Source organism: Ursus maritimus, unplaced genomic scaffold (assembly GCF_017311325.1).
Source record: "Ursus maritimus isolate PB19 unplaced genomic scaffold, ASM1731132v1 scaffold_27, whole genome shotgun sequence".
NCBI classification, from domain to species: domain Eukaryota; kingdom Metazoa; phylum Chordata; class Mammalia; order Carnivora; family Ursidae; genus Ursus; species Ursus maritimus.
The window spans coordinates 3,182,987-3,199,761 of NW_024425230.1; the positions used below are offsets into that span (position 1 = coordinate 3,182,987).

Genomic DNA, 16,775 nt, shown 5'->3' on the forward strand with positions numbered 1-16,775 from the left:
ACCATCTAAACTAACGCTTAGAGGCTTTTTGAGTATGAAACAGCAAGGAGGCAAGGGAACAAAGGATGAAAAGGCAGGGAAAGGAGTGCTCCTCCATTTTCAAGTCCAAGTCAATGAGGACAAGGCTGGCTTTCTACTTTCGAACAAAGAGAGGTCCACCTGATCCTTGTACTTAGGACAGGAAAATTTGCAATCAGAAAAAGAAGGCAGCAAATTAGAAACCCCTTGATCAGTGTTTCTATGAGCTGTCAAAGGCTTTGAGCTTCCAGAAGCCTCCTGTAAGGCTGGCTGAGGCCCTCATGCCCCCCCATGGTCCTGGTTAGCTTTGTTTCCCTGGAGATGACAAGGGCATTAGGACGGAGTGTGGCCCTCACAGAAGCTGTCATGAGCTGAACTACCTACCATCCAGTGCTTTGTCATGGGCTGTAGCACCAACCTACTTAAGCACTTAGGACACGTTGGATAATAGTCACATCTATTGCAACTATAGACTAGTTATTTATATGTGTTTTGTGATTGTTTGTATCAGGGCATAAATTCCGAGTGTAACACTGAATCTTTGAAAGTGCTTAGAAAAAAGATTACTTCGATTTAAGTCTCCTTTTATGTTTGATGTCTCCTGCTCCCAGTACCAGAGTACCTAACAATTTCATTCAGGTTTTTATTTTTTGATTGATTGAGTACTGACTATGTGCCAGGGGACATGTTGGTGGACAAGACAGACTAGCTCTTTCCCATTTCAGGTTAATTATTTGAAAATATTGATTGGGCAATATAATCTTTGCAGTGAATAAGTAAATTTGGTCATTCATTTGTTCATTTGCTTGTGCAGTATTGGGCTATCTACCCTCCTTTGAATTCCCACAGCACTGGAAAGTCATGTGGTAAATACAAATTGGATTAAAAATGCAAAACAAAAGTGTTAGAGTAATTATTACATTAATTTAGGTTAAAAAGCTTTGCCTAAGTTAATTCAGATATTATTCACCCTTTGTTAATAAATAAACAGCTAGTTTAGAGGCTGTGAAGAAATTGTTTTACATTGCTACTAAGTGAAATGCACTTGCACCAAAGAGGGACTGGGTTTCTGAAACACGGAGAAGCCCTACCAGCCCCCTTGACAGTACTGGTTGCCTCCGCATTGGGTGAGGGAACATCTGGCAGGAAGAGGTTCTAGACCCCAAGAGCCCAGCATGGAGCTCTAGGTCTATCTGGAAGCTTGTGATATATGAGATGCTTGCAAAATAAGCACCCATCACCCTGGACCATGTGTGCACTAGGCTCTGTGCTGGTCTTGAGGGAATAAAGCTCCTGTTCTCAGGGAACCTGACGTCTGTCTGTGAAGCATGGATGAAGCCAGCAAGCTCAAAGCAGTGGCACCTGCCTGTCCTACCTAGGGCAAGGGGCTGTCAATTCTTGAAATGCAGGAAGCAGTTAGCCAGGTGGAGTAATGAGGCAGGGCAAAGGAAGCCATCAGAAAGGTCTGATCCTGACATCCCAAGTGGCAGGAATAGGAGGTGGGAGGGGTGACAGCCAACCCTGGGCAGAGCCTGGCTGCTACACTGGGATGTGAATTTCATCCTGTATGGCAGCAGCTAATACAGGGTAATCAGCCTTTGTAAAACTTTTTTGTGATAATTTATTAATTTTATATAGAGAGAGAGCTTGAGTGCATGCTAGTGGAGGGCAGGGGAGAGGGACAGAGAAAGGGAAAGAAGCAGATTCCCGCTTGCTTAGCAGGGAGCCCAACTTGGGGCTTGATCTCACAATGCTGAGATCATGACCTGAGCCGAAATTAAGAGTTGGAAGCTGAACCAACAGAGCCACCCACGTGCCCATGGTCATCAGCCTTTGAAGGCCAGTGTGGGGTGGTGATGTTGAGGCTGGAAGTAAGGGGGAAACCCTGAGTCCCTTGTGACCAGTTGCATCATGACAGGTGACACAAAGGACATTTTCAGGACAGGGTCCCAGGTGCAGAGTACAGAAGGAGCATGTGTGTTCTCTTTGTCTTGTCGCTGGTTGCTGGGCTCCTCTCACCAGGCTTCTCTGGGACCATGTCATCCAGAGACCAGGACAGACAGCCTCACTCTGAAATCTCTACATGGAGAGCTGGTGGGGTCTCTGAAGTATGTGCTTATCCTATTTTCAAAGCAGTGTGAGCTGGTTCACTTCAGTCTTCTTATGATAACAAATAATGGTGTCTACTTTAATGGACTGAAAACGTCCTTTTAGATATCGCTGCTTTTGTTTTAGGTTGGAGGACGTGCCCTTTCACTTTTACTAAATAGTTATTATTTAACACAAATGTGAAATATAAGATTGGTAACAGACTCTTTCCTGTGAATCAAGCCTTCATTCAGTGAACAGTCTGGGTACTGCTCAATTAGACATCATGCCTCCCCCATGTGATTGAACAGGAGGCACGCACCTGCATAGATACCTGTTCTACCTGGAGGGGTTGCTGAACATGAGGGGTGATCAGCATTGGGCATCTGAAGGAGGAACCATCTGCTGGAGTGACTTGGCTCATTAGGCTCTTGGCTGCTGCAGTTTCTAACAAAAATGCAGGTTCAAGGGCAGAGCTCTCTCCTGTGTCACTGCCCTGCCTCTTCCTTTTCATGTAATAAGATCGAATCACTTTGTCCAAAGAAGCTGGAGAAATATTCCGAGTATAGCAGCAGAAAGTATTGCTAGTAAGATACTTGTTTAGACATGCCTGCTCTGCGGTGAGTGATGTCATCAGCAACGCTTGGCGCAAGGTGCTTGGTGTGCTGTGGTGGTGCTGGAGGGGGCCAGGGCCTCAGTTTGAGGGCCTGCGTGTGTGAGAGGTAATGATGCTTCTGCAGCAACTCCACGCTGTCACAGGCATGGGGGTGAACTGAAATCCCCTCTTCATTCTGTGGGTTGGTGGATTTATAGGGCTCCAGAGACCTCAGAGATCCAAGTCTAAAAGCTCTCTCTTCAAATCAAAACCACACTGAGATACCACCTTACGCCAGTTAGAATGGCAAAAATAGACAAGGCAAGAAACAACAATTGTTGGAGAGGATGTGGAGAAAGGGGATCCCTCCTACATTGTTGGTGGGAATGCAAGTTGGTACAGCCACTCTGGAAAACCGTGTGGAGGTCCCTTAAAAAGTTAAAAATTGAGCTACCCTATGATCCAGCCATTGCACTACTGGGTGTTTACCCCAAAGATACAGACATAGTAAAGAGAAGGGCCATATGCACCCCAATGTTCATAGCAGCAATGTCCACAATAGCTAAATCGTGGAAGGAGCCGAGATGCCCTGCAACAGATGACTGGATTAAGAAGTTGTGGTCCATATATACAATGGAATATTACTCAGCAATCAGAAAGAATGAGTTCTCAACATTTGCTACAACATGGACGGCACTGGAGGAGATAATGCTTAGTGAAATAAGTCAAGCAGAGAAAGACAACTATCATATGATTTCTCTCATCTATGGAACATAGGAACTAGAATGATCAGTAGGGGAAGAAAGGGATAAAGAAAGGGGGGGTGGTCAGAAGGGGGAATGAAACATGAGAGACTATGGACTATGAGAAACAAACTGAGGGCTACAGAGGGGAGGGGGGTGGGGGAATGGGATAGACCGGTGATGGGTAGTAAGGAGGGCACATATTGCATGGTGCACTGGGTGTTATACACAACTAATGAATCATCGAGCCTTGCATCGAAAACCGGGGATGTACTGTATGGTGACTAACATAATATAATAAAAAATCATTATTAAAAAATAAAAAATAAATAAATAAATAAAAGCTCTCTCTTGACTTGCTAACAGTCTCACATTTATTAAACTGAACTGACTAGGACTAAATCCCAAGTCTCCTCATTTTTTTTTTTTTTTACTCCATTTTTGGGTGAACTCTGCTAACTCCATCCACATCCACAGGCATTGCTGAAGATGGGAAGGGGTGGATATCTGCAATCAGACCAGGATATATTTAATTGGAAGCACGTTTTTAAAAACATTAAAACTTAGAGACATGTTTAAATATCTTTGAAATTTTCTGTAGAATTATACATTTTCTGGCCTATTAAACATAGTGTCATCTTCTGTTAAAGTGGGATAGTCTCAGTGTCAGCGGCTGAGCTGGATGTCTGAGAGGCCAATGAACTGCCATCAGTTAGTTACTTAAAGGCCTCTGGACCTTGGGCATGACCTTAGGCGTGGTCCTTAATCACCCTAAATTAAAGGTAGCATGAAAACCAACCCTGCAGTGAATGGTGGTGAATAGCACTCAGCACAAGGCCTGACATTTAAAAGCTATCACAAAATCGTAATTGGTGACAGTGATGCAGTAGTGGTGCCTCAAGAATTCCTTACACGTGCATGGTGCTTTCTGTATTTGCATTGAAATCCCTGGTTTTCTGGACTATGTTCTACTTGATGAGTAACTCGTTTCTTCACAATCAATTCTCAATGAATGTTTACATATGCTTTTTAAAAAACTTTCTTTTTGTCACGGTAAAATATATATAGCACACAATTTACCATTTTAACCATTTTTAAGTGTACAGTGCTGTGGCATTAATTTTATTTACATTGTTGTGTAACCATTATTACCATCTGCCTCCAGAATTTTGTTCATCTTCCCCAAGAGGAAGTGCTTTTTTTTTTTTTTTTTGATGGAGTTAGCAAGCTCAGAATGGAAGGGTGGGTTGGGGTCCTTTAACTCTGTCCATGCTCCAGGAGGCAGGGTTGGTAAAAGTCTGACTGATGATGGTGACTAGAGCATGACCTTGAGACCAGTTTGGAATGAAGCAAATGGGTAGATAAATAAATATATCTCTTAAACGGGGCATTGTTATATCGTCAGTTTAGTTAGAAACAATCAATGTAAGTAGAATTTTTCCATCCAAAAGGTGTGCTCTGCATGTGAAACCTTTTCTAAACGAGAAACTCAAAGATGGTCTCTGTATTAGTTTGCTAAAGGGCTGCCGTAACAAAACACCACAGTCTAAGTGGCTTTAACAGAAATGCACTTTCTCACAGTTCTGGAAGCTGGAAGTTCAGACCAGTGTGTCCACAGGGTTGGCTTCTTCTGAGAAACCCCTCGTTGGCTTGTAGACGGTCATCTCTTCTTCTTTTTATGATTGTCCTTTGGTGTGTGTCTGCATCCACATCTCCTCTTATAAGGACAGCAGTCAAATTGTATTTTGACTCACCCTAATCATTTTAACTTAATCATCTCTTTAAAGATCCTGTCTCAGATACGGTCACATTATGAGGTTCTAGGGGTTAGAACGTCAACATGTGAATTCTGGGGTATGGGACGGGGGTGGTGGTGGTTGCACAATTCAATTCTAACAGTCTCTGAAGACCCCTCTGATTCTAAAAATCCTCAGGATTCTCCCCAACTCCAGATGAAGCATATGAAACCAGGCAACCTGTGCCCTGGACATGCGCATTCCCTAAGGCACATGGTTATTGATAGAACGTTACGAATGCAGCACTGGAGTCCAGAGACGGAATGTCCTACCATTTCTGAGCCATTCACATTACATTTTTTCTTAGAGAGAAAGAATAACAAACAGACAGAGTATTTTAAGTGCACCCTCCTTGTCTGCCAAGAATAATCCTGGTGTGCTGTGGAACTCAGTCCCTTCATGGCTATCCTGATGCTGCATCTGCACATGTCTGCCTTGGAAAAGGCAACCAACTGGCTTCAAGACTTCACTTGGCTTTAAATGAACACAAGGCAGCTTGAAACATAGCCTCACTCTAGAAATAGAGCCAGAGGCCATTCCAGTCCAAGGGGAGCAGGGCTGATGGCTAATTAAACTTCAAGAAGAGCCTTTTAAAATGGCATTTTAATTTCAGCTATTGAATTGAGCTACTATTATCCAGTGAGTTCTCTTTTTAATGTACACGATGCACTGGAAAACAGTAAGAACTGATGTTTGAGTAACTACCTCTATGGCTGCATTCTGTGCTGGAAACTGCGTTGTGGTGGTAGAGTAATAATCACCTGGGGTGGTGGTAACCATGTGCATGCCATTGCTATGATTTTTAACCACTTGCACATTTTGTGTGATGATTTACTTGTGCGAGCAAAGACAGTTCAGCTTTTCACCATGTTGTGACACTTGGTAGGGAAAAAAGAATGATAAGCCTGAGCAGTGAGAGCTGACTTTTTTTTTTTTAATCCATTGATGATGGTTATTCCCTGCATTCCTCTCCCGTATTTCTTCCTCCCCTCCTATTCCTATTCCTATTCCTATTCCTATTCCTATTCCTATTCCTATTCCTATTCCTATTCCTATTCCAAAGTCCTATTCCCTGCATTCCTCTCCCGTATTTCTTCCTCCCCTCCTCCTTCCCTCTCCCTTCCCTCTCTGGACTCCTGATCTGGTCATATGGTTGATGGCAGTGTTACATCTCTCAGTGGCAAGATTCTTAATGAGAGACTTTGTAGTGAGCTGCCATTTTTCATCAAGTAGAATAATAAAGAAATTGTTGGCTTACACATTGGTTATTTAAATGCATTTCATTAAATATCTGTGCAAAAATTTCAGTGCACATTGAGGAAATGTCATTTTATTTTAAGTTCCTATTTTCCAGATGGAATTTGCTTCTCTAATCTGTATAGGAAATTGGAAGGTGCTGGTCTGTTTCAAAAAATTCATTCATCCCTTTCAATCATTAGTGGCTTCCTTTACTGTTATCTCATATTCTCTTATTTTCATTAGAGCTATAATCCTTTCCAGCTCACTTACTCACCAGTACTGTTCTACTAATTGCTATTCATTCTGCAATGATCAATTATCACTCAGTATAAAAATGAGAACGCATGAGCTAAGTGTGTGTTCACATTGGCGCTCTGTAGAGGTTTCTGGGCAGACTCCTTCCATGAAACTGCCCTGCTCCACATGGATGTGAGACAGAAGAGCAAGTGCCTTTTAGAATGGAACGGTCTGAGCCCAGATTTCTCTAACGTATGCATGCTGTTGTTTTAGGTCTCTGAATTCAATCCTTTGACGTTCACCAGCATAATCGAGTGTGAGAAGCCAAACAACGACCTGACTAGGTTTCGTGGTTGCATGTGAGTATTGTACATATGTCTGAGCTTGCTCTTCTGTTTGAAATACATGCATATGTATGTATGTGTGTGTGTATATATATACACACACATAGTTCAAAAATATGCATTTAATATTCTTTGCCACATGTGTAGCCTTTTAGGAATGTTGCCCATATCTGAGCCTTCTTGGTTGCTTATGGGATTGGTTTATAAGATCCTGTCAGCAGTAGAAACTTGCCCACACTGTCTGTGATGAGTAATTACTGCTTTTCCTTCCTCTAGCTGTCCCTGGTAGGGTGAGGGGAAAAAGGGACGCATGGTTTACTACACATGGCCCCATTAAATGGAAGCATGGGGGCCACCCAGGAGGAGCCTGGGTGGAAGCTCATTCATTCATTCACTTGGGTCCTCAGTCGCCGAGTATTTCTTGAGCCTCTGCTGCATGGTAGGCCCTGTTGAGGGCTCTGAGAGTAATGCAGTGAACTGAACAGTAAAAAAGAATCACTGCCATCATGTTTATTTCATTCTAGTCAGGGAAAAAGAGAGACAATAAACAAAAAAATAAGTACAGTATACATAACGTGTCAAATAGTTCAATCCCTTGCTCCAAAACGGAAAGATGAAACAGGTGGATAAATGACACAGGACTGGTGTGTGTTGGTACTTGCTAAAGCTGGACTGTGGGTACGTGAGGAATATATGCTGGTCTCTCTACTTGCATGTTCATTTGGAAATTTCAGTAATAATAATTGTGTGTGTGTGTGTGTGTGTGTGTGTGTGTGTGTAGTCAGCTGGCTTGGGGAAAAAGAAAATGGGAAAGAAGAGGGAGTGTCAGCATGGAGTTGCTGAGTTGGGTGCCAGAGCTGTTGGGGGCAGCCTCACAGAGAATCAATAAGATGTGTGTGCAAGAACATGAAGGACTTTAGGTTTGACCTACCCTGACCCGCTGCTTGACCTCCTGGGGCCTTAGTCTGCTCTCCCAGGCTTAGTTCTCCTGTGTGGAGAATTTGGGGCCTTCTCTCTGCCAGGTTTCCTGCTTGAGGTGCGAGCTGACTTGTCTAACTGCCTCGTGGTCCAGGCACAGAGTGGCCCCCGCAGACATGTGGGGGTGAGACAGGGTGCTCTGCTTCTGGAAGTGGGCTCCATTTCCAAGACCGCTCAGTGTATGTGTGAATCTTCGGGTTCACTGGCACATCCAGCATTGTTGTGTGTGCCCCACACACAGACTTCCTGTCATGCTGCGGGGTGATCAATGAATGAAAAGTGTTAATAGTAAATGGTGAAATGTGTGTGCTGCCAAGAGAGGACCCAGTCAACCACTGAAATTGCTGATCCATGCCTGAAGATCAGAGCTTGGAAAATGTTGGGTCACCCCTTACAGGAATCAATTAAAAGAGGATAAAACTTGTTAAGAAAAATGTTAAAATGTAGTATGTAAAATTTAGAGGGAGAATACTCAACTACTCATATGTAACTTGTATGCTGTGGACTTTCCACCCTCCCATGGCCCCCTGGCCCATCTTCTGTAGGCCCTCTGACCCATTGTCCCCCGGACTTCACACATGGCACCATTCTCAGCACCACCGTGAATCTCCAGGGCCACATCAGCTAAATGGAGCAGATGCTGGGTTTCCAAAGACCCTGAAATAACCATCTTGAAGGGTGGTGAAGGCATCCTCTAGGGAGAATATTCTATGCACATTCTTGCTCATAGGGTAATTTTGGGGGGCCAAATCTACCAAAGAAAAAGGATAGACATCCTTCACCAAAGACTGTGCTCCTCTCTTATGGTCTGTCTTCTCTTCTGTGCGGGTTCCTCCAAAGCCCCTGAAAGATGCAGTGCTCCTGTGCTCTGATGACTATTCTCACACTTTTGTTCCTGCTCTTGAGTTGGATTAATACTGAAAGGGATTCAGCCCTCAGCAGCTCTCGGTCCTGCTCTCCAGGAACTACCTTTGTCATAGGGATATTAAACAAGTCCAGCTTAGTGCTGAGGCTGGCAAGCTCTGGAACCCTCACTTTCTAGCTAGATAACCTTGGGCAATCTACTTAACTTTATTTATCTGTATAATGGGGAGGATCACAGGAGCCCTCTCAAGTCCTTGGGGCAAAATTTAATCAATTTAATACCAGAAAGCTTTCAGAAGGGTGCTTAATAAATATTTGCCACTATTATGGTCATTGCTGCTCTTGTTAATATTATTACTATTATAGATAATATGTAAAGCAGGGAGATAAAAGGATTAAGAGAAAGATATAAGTGAGAGCACAAATGTGTCCAGGGGCAGAGGTCCATTTGGAAAGGGAGGGTGATTTGTCTTCAGTGTGTGTATTAGGAGAAGCCATAGAAGGAAGGAATGGGGTTTTGAGATTTCCTGAATTTGAGGAGCTGGCAAGTGCCTCAGGTAGAGTGAATGTGGGCCAGCACTTCAGGGGAATAGGAGCTAAAGATACAGATGTGAGGACCCTCTGCCCAGAGGTCATATATGAAGTCAGGGAAGAGGCCTGGGAACATGGGACAGAGGGCTGGGGAAGAAAGGAAAGGAATAAAGACAGAACAACCCTACAGTCAGGAGCAAGCATCCTTGGGTGTGATAGGGGTGTGGTTCCAAGGGCAATGTGCTTCCACGGAGGCAGAGCAGGGACATTCAGGAGATCTGCATGCCACACTCCAGGGGCAGCCCAAGGAATGGGAAAGCCACACCATCGAAGTGTAGACCCAGAGGGGCAGAGTCCAGATTGTAGGAGATAGAAAAGGAATTATATTTTTCCACTGTTCTTTCTAGAAATGTGGCTTAAAAAGGAAGAACATACCAGAGTTGAAAGCCTCAAAGAAAGGGGAAGGACTCTTATTAGGAAAAGAGAAGATAACAAAAAGCCAGGCTGGTGGAGCTCTCCATGTGGGCAATGCTGACTTTCAGGTGGGGGAGTTGGTGATCAATGAGGGGCAGCATCCTCTGGTTCCTTGCTCACCCCCAGTGCCCGCCCCCCCTCCACGCCCAGCTCTCAGCTGACTCGGCATCCGCAGCCACTTCTTTCTTTGGAAGATGACTGCTTGAGTGGATGTCATTTTGCCCCACAGCCAGCCGGGCTTACTCAGCTTCTCCAACAGATGCCTCCAGCAAACGTTCCTATCGTAAGTGACCTCACTGGCCTGTCTCCCGAGAGCGAAAGGCAGGAAGGGCAACACCCCGCTGCATGAATCTTTCCCTACTTTGCTCTCTAGTTTTGCCATGCTTTTTCCTTACTTTTTCCAACGAATTGTCCTGCACTGAGGCTCATCTCTGAGCCTGGTCCCAAGTCCTGCTGGTCTAGATGCTGCCAGTTCAGGCCAGTGCATGCCTAGACTGTTATTTAGTTGTGATTTACCATTTCCACCAAGCCAGGTATTTTGGATTGGCCACTGGAAGGCCAGGGTGCCGATGGGCCTCTCTCCCAGCAGGCCAACTCAGGCAGGGTCTCTGGAGGTGGGGCGCAGGGGACTGTGTGTTAAAGTTTCTCCCTCTGGTGCCTCTGTGGTGCAACAAGCATGAGCAGCCCTGCCCCCCAGCCAAGCTGAAGTGCTTCAAGAAGAGTGAGGGGAGAGGAGGGCAGATAAGTGGAGTATCGGGGGAGGGGCCTGTTCCTCCCCTGAGAGAAGGGAGGCCCCAGTTCCCATACTGGCCCTTATGCTCAGGGGTGGGGCTAACTTGGGTGGTAGATCTGCAGTTTAGGCCCAGGGAGCAGATCAGCAGCCAGTTCCCTGGTTTGCTGGTTTGCTGGTTTGCTGGATTTCGTTATCTGCTGAAGATGGCCTCCCTTCAGCCTTGACTCAGCTGCTGCCCTGTAACCTCACTCCAGTCCAGGGAGCCCAGGCCAAGCCCAGCCACCATTTATACCAACAATACCAGTTTCACTCATATTTGGGCCAGCCAATCTGAACTCAGAACTTTAGCCATTTGCACTTTGACCTAAGCTTGGGTTTATACCAAGAAGACCCAAGTCTGAATTCTGGCTTTGTCCACTCACTGGGCAAGTTATTCTGCATTTCTGAATGTGGCTTCCTCCTAATGCTGGAAATAACAGTGGCTGACATGAGAATGGAGGAAAAGATGAAGGGTGAAGGGTGAAGCATGAGGTGAATTTTTTTTTTTTTTTACTGTTTTTATTAGTATACAGGTAAGGAAATACAGAAATTCTAGGATAGGCTTAAAATATTCCAACAAAAAGTAAGATCATGTATTTAGAAATTAAGAAAGAAAGAAATTCACTATGTGCAAAGCAACACTACAAATAATCCTTTAACCTCTGTGAAGGAAGGATGAGGTGAATTAGAACACGTCATGCAAGAGAGTGGTGTTGGCATGGTATGTGATACCCCTGGGATGAAATGTCTTCAATGGAACGTCTTTAGAGATAGAAAGTACATTAGTGATTGTCAGGGTTTGGGAGTGGAAGGGGAATGGGGAGTGACTGCCAATGGGCATGGGGTTTCTTTTTGGGGTGATGTATATGTTCTGAGATTAGCTGGTAGTGATAGCTGTGCAACTCTGTGAATATACAAAAAACGGAAACAAAAGGCTCAACCATACACTTTAAATGGGTAAATTTTATAATCGAAATGTATCTCAAGCTGTTAACATTTTTTTAAAAAAGTGTTAGGAGCTTCATTATTCAAGTGCACCTTAATGCTCACTGTTGTTTAACACGATCCCACAGTTAAGCACAAACGAAATCCTGTTCTCCACCCCTGCGGGCACCCTCTCCCTGCCCCAAGGAATTGCCACCCAGAGACGCCCTGTGAATGGAGACCAGCTCAGTGGCTGAGTGCCCTAGCAGCTCAGGGCACCCTGCTCAGCTGTACTCAGCCAACTTCATGGCATATGGTGGGTGACCTTTGAAGCCACTAGTCAATCAAACATTTTCATTTGCCTTTAGGAATAAAGCAGAGAGGTTGGTTGGTTTGGTCTGGTGTAAAATTCCATTTCAAATTGTAAAGCCAGGTTCCATTTCTGATCCCAGAGTCTTCCACAGAGTAAGTCCTGAGCTCCCTCCCTGCATGTTGCAGAGCCTTATATGACCACATAGGGCTGGGAACCTGCCGTTGCAAACCTAGGCATGCTTGTTAGGATAGCCTCCCTGCCCTGCAGGTGATACCGTCCACCACCACTGTCACCCTGTAAGAAATAGCATCAGGACCTGTTACAAGAGAGCCCTCATGGCCCCTCACCCTCCAGCCCACTGTCTGGACAGAGCTACGTGTGGGCTTATGTCCAAGATGTACTTACTACCAACACCAGACATTGAAATGAACTATAATTGCACCAACTGGACTCATTAAAACTGGAAAATATTTATTTTACCTTGACACCTTTAACTGACATATTTACATCTCAGGAAAATCCATCATTGGCACAAAACAATTGGGTTATTTCTGCATTTACATTAGATAAACAAAAACCTGAGCAACTATTATCTTAAAATTCTGCCCAGAGTCTGGCTGTGGAAGGAATTCTCTATTACTTCTTTCTCCCTGCCTCTGAAACCCAGAGTTCCCTGGGGCAACAGATCTGGCACTCAGATTCACATAAGTAGAGGGGGGTCTTTTCACTAAGGTCATTTGAGGCAGGAGTGGGTGGGACCACAAGAGTTAGTAGCAGCTGTGCTGTCCCCACTGTGAGGTCCGGTGGTCCCAGGGCAGGTGTGGCCACCTGGACTCATGTCAAGCGGGTCACCTGAGGAGGGCTCATAGCCCTGGTCTAGGGACACACCCAACCCAATGCTCACTCCCCAGAAGGAGCCAGGGAATAAGCTCCTCGTCGTCTCTTGCCTGTGTTCACTCCCCTGTCCTTCTGACATAACCATTGGATGGACCCAACCTAAAGCTGAGGGCAAGGCAGCCTTCAGAATTTGCCAGTCACTGAGGTAGACATCAGGGGTGCTGAGCAGAATAATATTTGAAGAGCTCATATTTAGAAGTGGACACAAACAAAGAGGCATCAGAGAACACTGCAGAGTTTCCTGGCTGCATGGCCTGGGGCACTTAACCCAGAGAACCTTCCTGAAGGCTATAAGCCCAGGCTAGCAGGCCACGCTCCTCCAGGCTAACCATCTGCACTGGGATGAGAGGAAGCATGGGCAGGACATGCACTGTGAGGTGGCTGGAGCCCAAAGCTGGCATGGGAAGGGCCCACAAAGGTGCTGCAGAATCAGCTGGGCTGTGTGTCAAGCCTGAAGAAGTAAAGAGCTCACACAGGATGCACCCAGGAGATGTGCACACTGAAAGCTCTGGTGACTGTGTGAGAAATGGATAGGAGCAACCAAGGCTGGTGGCATCCAGGCCAGCAAGGGGTGTGTTGCAGGCTGTAAGCAGAGAAATCTTAGAAGCCTGAATTAGGGCGGTGATGCACAGAGGGAGGGAGAGGGAGGTGGATTCAAGAAATAACCAGGGAAGAGGGTAAAATTAAGGACTGACATTTGAGTGGGTATAAAAATGACGGAGGAGGGGTCAAGAAGGGCACCCAAGGATGCTGGTCAGGGTGACCAGGGTGAGGGTGGACCACTATCTGGGGTGGAGCAGAGAGGAGGGACCAGGTGCTGGAGGTGATGTGACCTGGGAAGAGAAAGAGCTGCTGGCTGCTGCCCAAGGTCCCCAAACTCTCACCTTACTGCCCGTGGCTCTGGGGACAATTGGGCAGCAGCAAGTACACCTTGCACCTCTGTGTTTGAACAGATGGATTGCTACCCTGTTGCTGGTCCCTGTCAGCACCTTCATATGCTCGGAGGAATGAGCCTTGATGTGCAAAACCCATTACCAAAAGCAAGTGCTGATAGGGAGACATGACATCTCCTAAGCAAGAGCAGCCAGGCAGAATGTTTATTAGCTGAACTCTGCCATCTCCTTAGGAGCCTGCACATGGCCCTTCCCAGTGCACAGGGCATTCTCACCCAACAGCTCTGTCATCACTCTTGTACTTTGGAGTAGTTTTGATTTAGAAGAGATTGGTTTGATGGGTCAGGAGGCCAGGAGACTTGAACTAGAGGAGCTCTTCTCAGAGGCTCAGATGAAATGTTAAAGGATGTGTCAGTTTGCTCAGGCTCGCCATAGATCAGGCAGCTTAAACAACAGAAAATTTATTATCCCACATTTCTGGAGGCTGGAAGTCTGAGGTCAAAGTGTCAGCAGGACTGCTTTCTCCTGAGGTCTTTCTCCTTAGCGTGCAGATGGCCATCTTCTTCCTTTGTCTTCACATGGTCTTAACCTCTACACTTGTCTATCTCTGTGTCCAAATTTCTCTTTATAAGGACACCAGTCATGGGGTTAGAGCCCACCCGTATGACCTCATTTTGACTTAATTACCTTTTTAAAGACTCTGTGTCCGAATATGATCACATTCTCAGGTACTGGGGGTTAGGACTTCAGCAAATGAATTCCAGGGCAGAGAGCACACCTCAACCCATAACAGAGAGGTAGGTGTTGAGAACAACTTGATGGGGTGTGTCTTCCTGGAATCAGGCCTCATATCTGCTTGGCCCTGGGCCTGTTCTGCCCCCAGAGAGTACTTTTCCTCTCAGAAGTCCAAGGCAGGGCTTCAGCTTTTCCCTAATTCTTCAGCTGTCCTGCTGGAGCTTGACCTGCCTTGTTCCAGCTTACAACTCTGGGACCATTCACTCAGAAAAGGCCATTCATGTCCATGCACTGCCTGTCCTTATGACAGCAGTCTTCATAGGCCTGTGCACCTGCTAGTAACCAGCTCTAGTCTGGCATGGTCTGATTAGAAAGCAAAGTATCGCTGAAGAATGTATGTTATGTCAAAGAAAGATCAGTATAAAATATTTTTGTTTCTATTGACTTCCTCTTTTATTCTGAATAAGAATGACAAAGTTTGACTGAAAGTTTGTTTTTTACTATTGTCCCTCGGAAATAGTTTCCATGTTCAGCCAAGAGAACTGTGGCCACAGACATCCTCTCATTCCAGACGTGGGAATGGTGTTTTGTGTGTACCATCTTATGCACGCTGGTATCTTGATGCATTAGCCAACAATGAGGTTTCCAGTCTTCAATCTTTCTTAAAGAAAAACCTGTCCTGGAATTGCCAAGGCGGGGGGGGCATTGACACAGTGTTGTTTGAATACCCCCTGTGTTCCTTTGCATGCCTACTGCAGAAGAATTGATGTCGTAGCAGTTAAATAACAGGCTTGTGGAAAATACATACCCCTAGCATGAATTTTGGCTTTGTCTTTATGATTTAGCCTCTCTTCTTTACCAGCAAATATATTCATTTCCCTGGTTGTGAAGAACGTGGGTTGTGTCTGAGATTGAATGTTTGTCCTGCTCCTCATGACAGGGTCCAGATGTGGTAGGAAGTATTGTTTCCCCAGAAACCTGTGTGCTTCCTCTGACCCTATACTCCCCAGACCAATTCTACTCTCCATGTCAGTGACACAGTGTTAGGGGTGGGAGGGAAAACACCTGCAGGTGTTCTTGGTGAGGTTTAAGAACCACAGAGGAGTTTGGGCTATGTGTGTGTGGGAGGGGTGGGGAGGCTGTCTACTGATGATGCGAGAAGGTGGCTTTTCTGAAGTTCACTTTGGTGGCACTGCCTGGTGTAGCTTAGGCTGGGGCCCTGCTCTAGTTCTGGAAGCCTCCAAGTCCTCCCCCTTGTGTGTTCATCAGGCTCCAGGACCAGATCTGTTCCAGTGTGATCCTAGCATAGGGTGATTCTGGCCAGTATGGATGACGAGAACATCTTCAGTGGATCAAGAGGACAAGTTTGAAAACCAGTAGCTTAAACTTGGACGATCCCTCCAACTCAAAATAGCGAGGAAACCCAATTCATAAAATAGAATTTACATTTCAAATTTAATATATTAATATTTCTCATAACTTAATGACTTTTTATAAGAAGAACATAGAAAATGTTGTTGAAACCAATACCATTCCCTTTTCTAAATCTGTTGCATTTCTATACACCAATAATGAAGAAGCAGAAATAGAAATTAAGAAATCAATCCCATTTACAATTGCACCAAAAAGAATAAGGTAACTAGGAATAAACTTAACCAAAGAGATGAAAGACCTATACTCTGAAAACTACAAAACACTGATGAAAGAAATTGAAGAGGACACAAAGAAATGGAAGAGCATTCCATTTTCGTGGATTGGAAGAACAAACATTGTAAAATGTCTGTATTACCCAAAGCAATCTACACATTTAATGCAATCCCTATCAAAATACCAACAGCAGTTTTTAAACAGAGCTAGAACAAACAGTCCTAAAATTTTATGGGACACAAAAGATCCCAAATAACCAAAGCAATCTTGAAAAACAGAAGTAAACCTGGAGGCATCACAATTAAACACTTCAAGTTATATTACAAAGCTGTGGTGATCAAGATAGTATGGTACTAGCACAAAAACAGACATATGTCAGTGGAACAGAATAGAAAACCTAGAATTGGACCCACAACTCTATGGTCAACTAATCTTTGACAAAGCAAGAAAGAATATCCAATGGAAAAAAGACAGTTTCTTCAACAAATTGTGTGAAGAAAACTAGACAGCAACGTGCAGAAGAATGAAACTGGACCACTCTCTTACACCATACACAAAAATAAATTCAAAATGGATTAAAGACCTAAATGTCAGACAGGAAACCATTAAAATCCTAGAGGAGAACACAGGCAGTAACCTCTTTGGCATCAGCTGTAGCAACTTCTTACTAGATATGTCTCCCAAGGC

At 44.8% G+C, this 16,775-nt stretch overlaps 1 protein-coding gene across 1 annotated transcript in view; it reads left to right on the forward strand.

The window, feature by feature from the left end:
• ATP10A (ATPase phospholipid transporting 10A (putative)) overlaps positions 1-16,775 on the forward strand; it is a 190,930-nt gene that overhangs the window by 123,743 nt on the left and 50,412 nt on the right. The window contains 1 exon segment of the mRNA XM_040642656.1: positions 6,990-7,075. Coding sequence (XP_040498590.1) covers positions 6,990-7,075 — 86 coding nt within the window.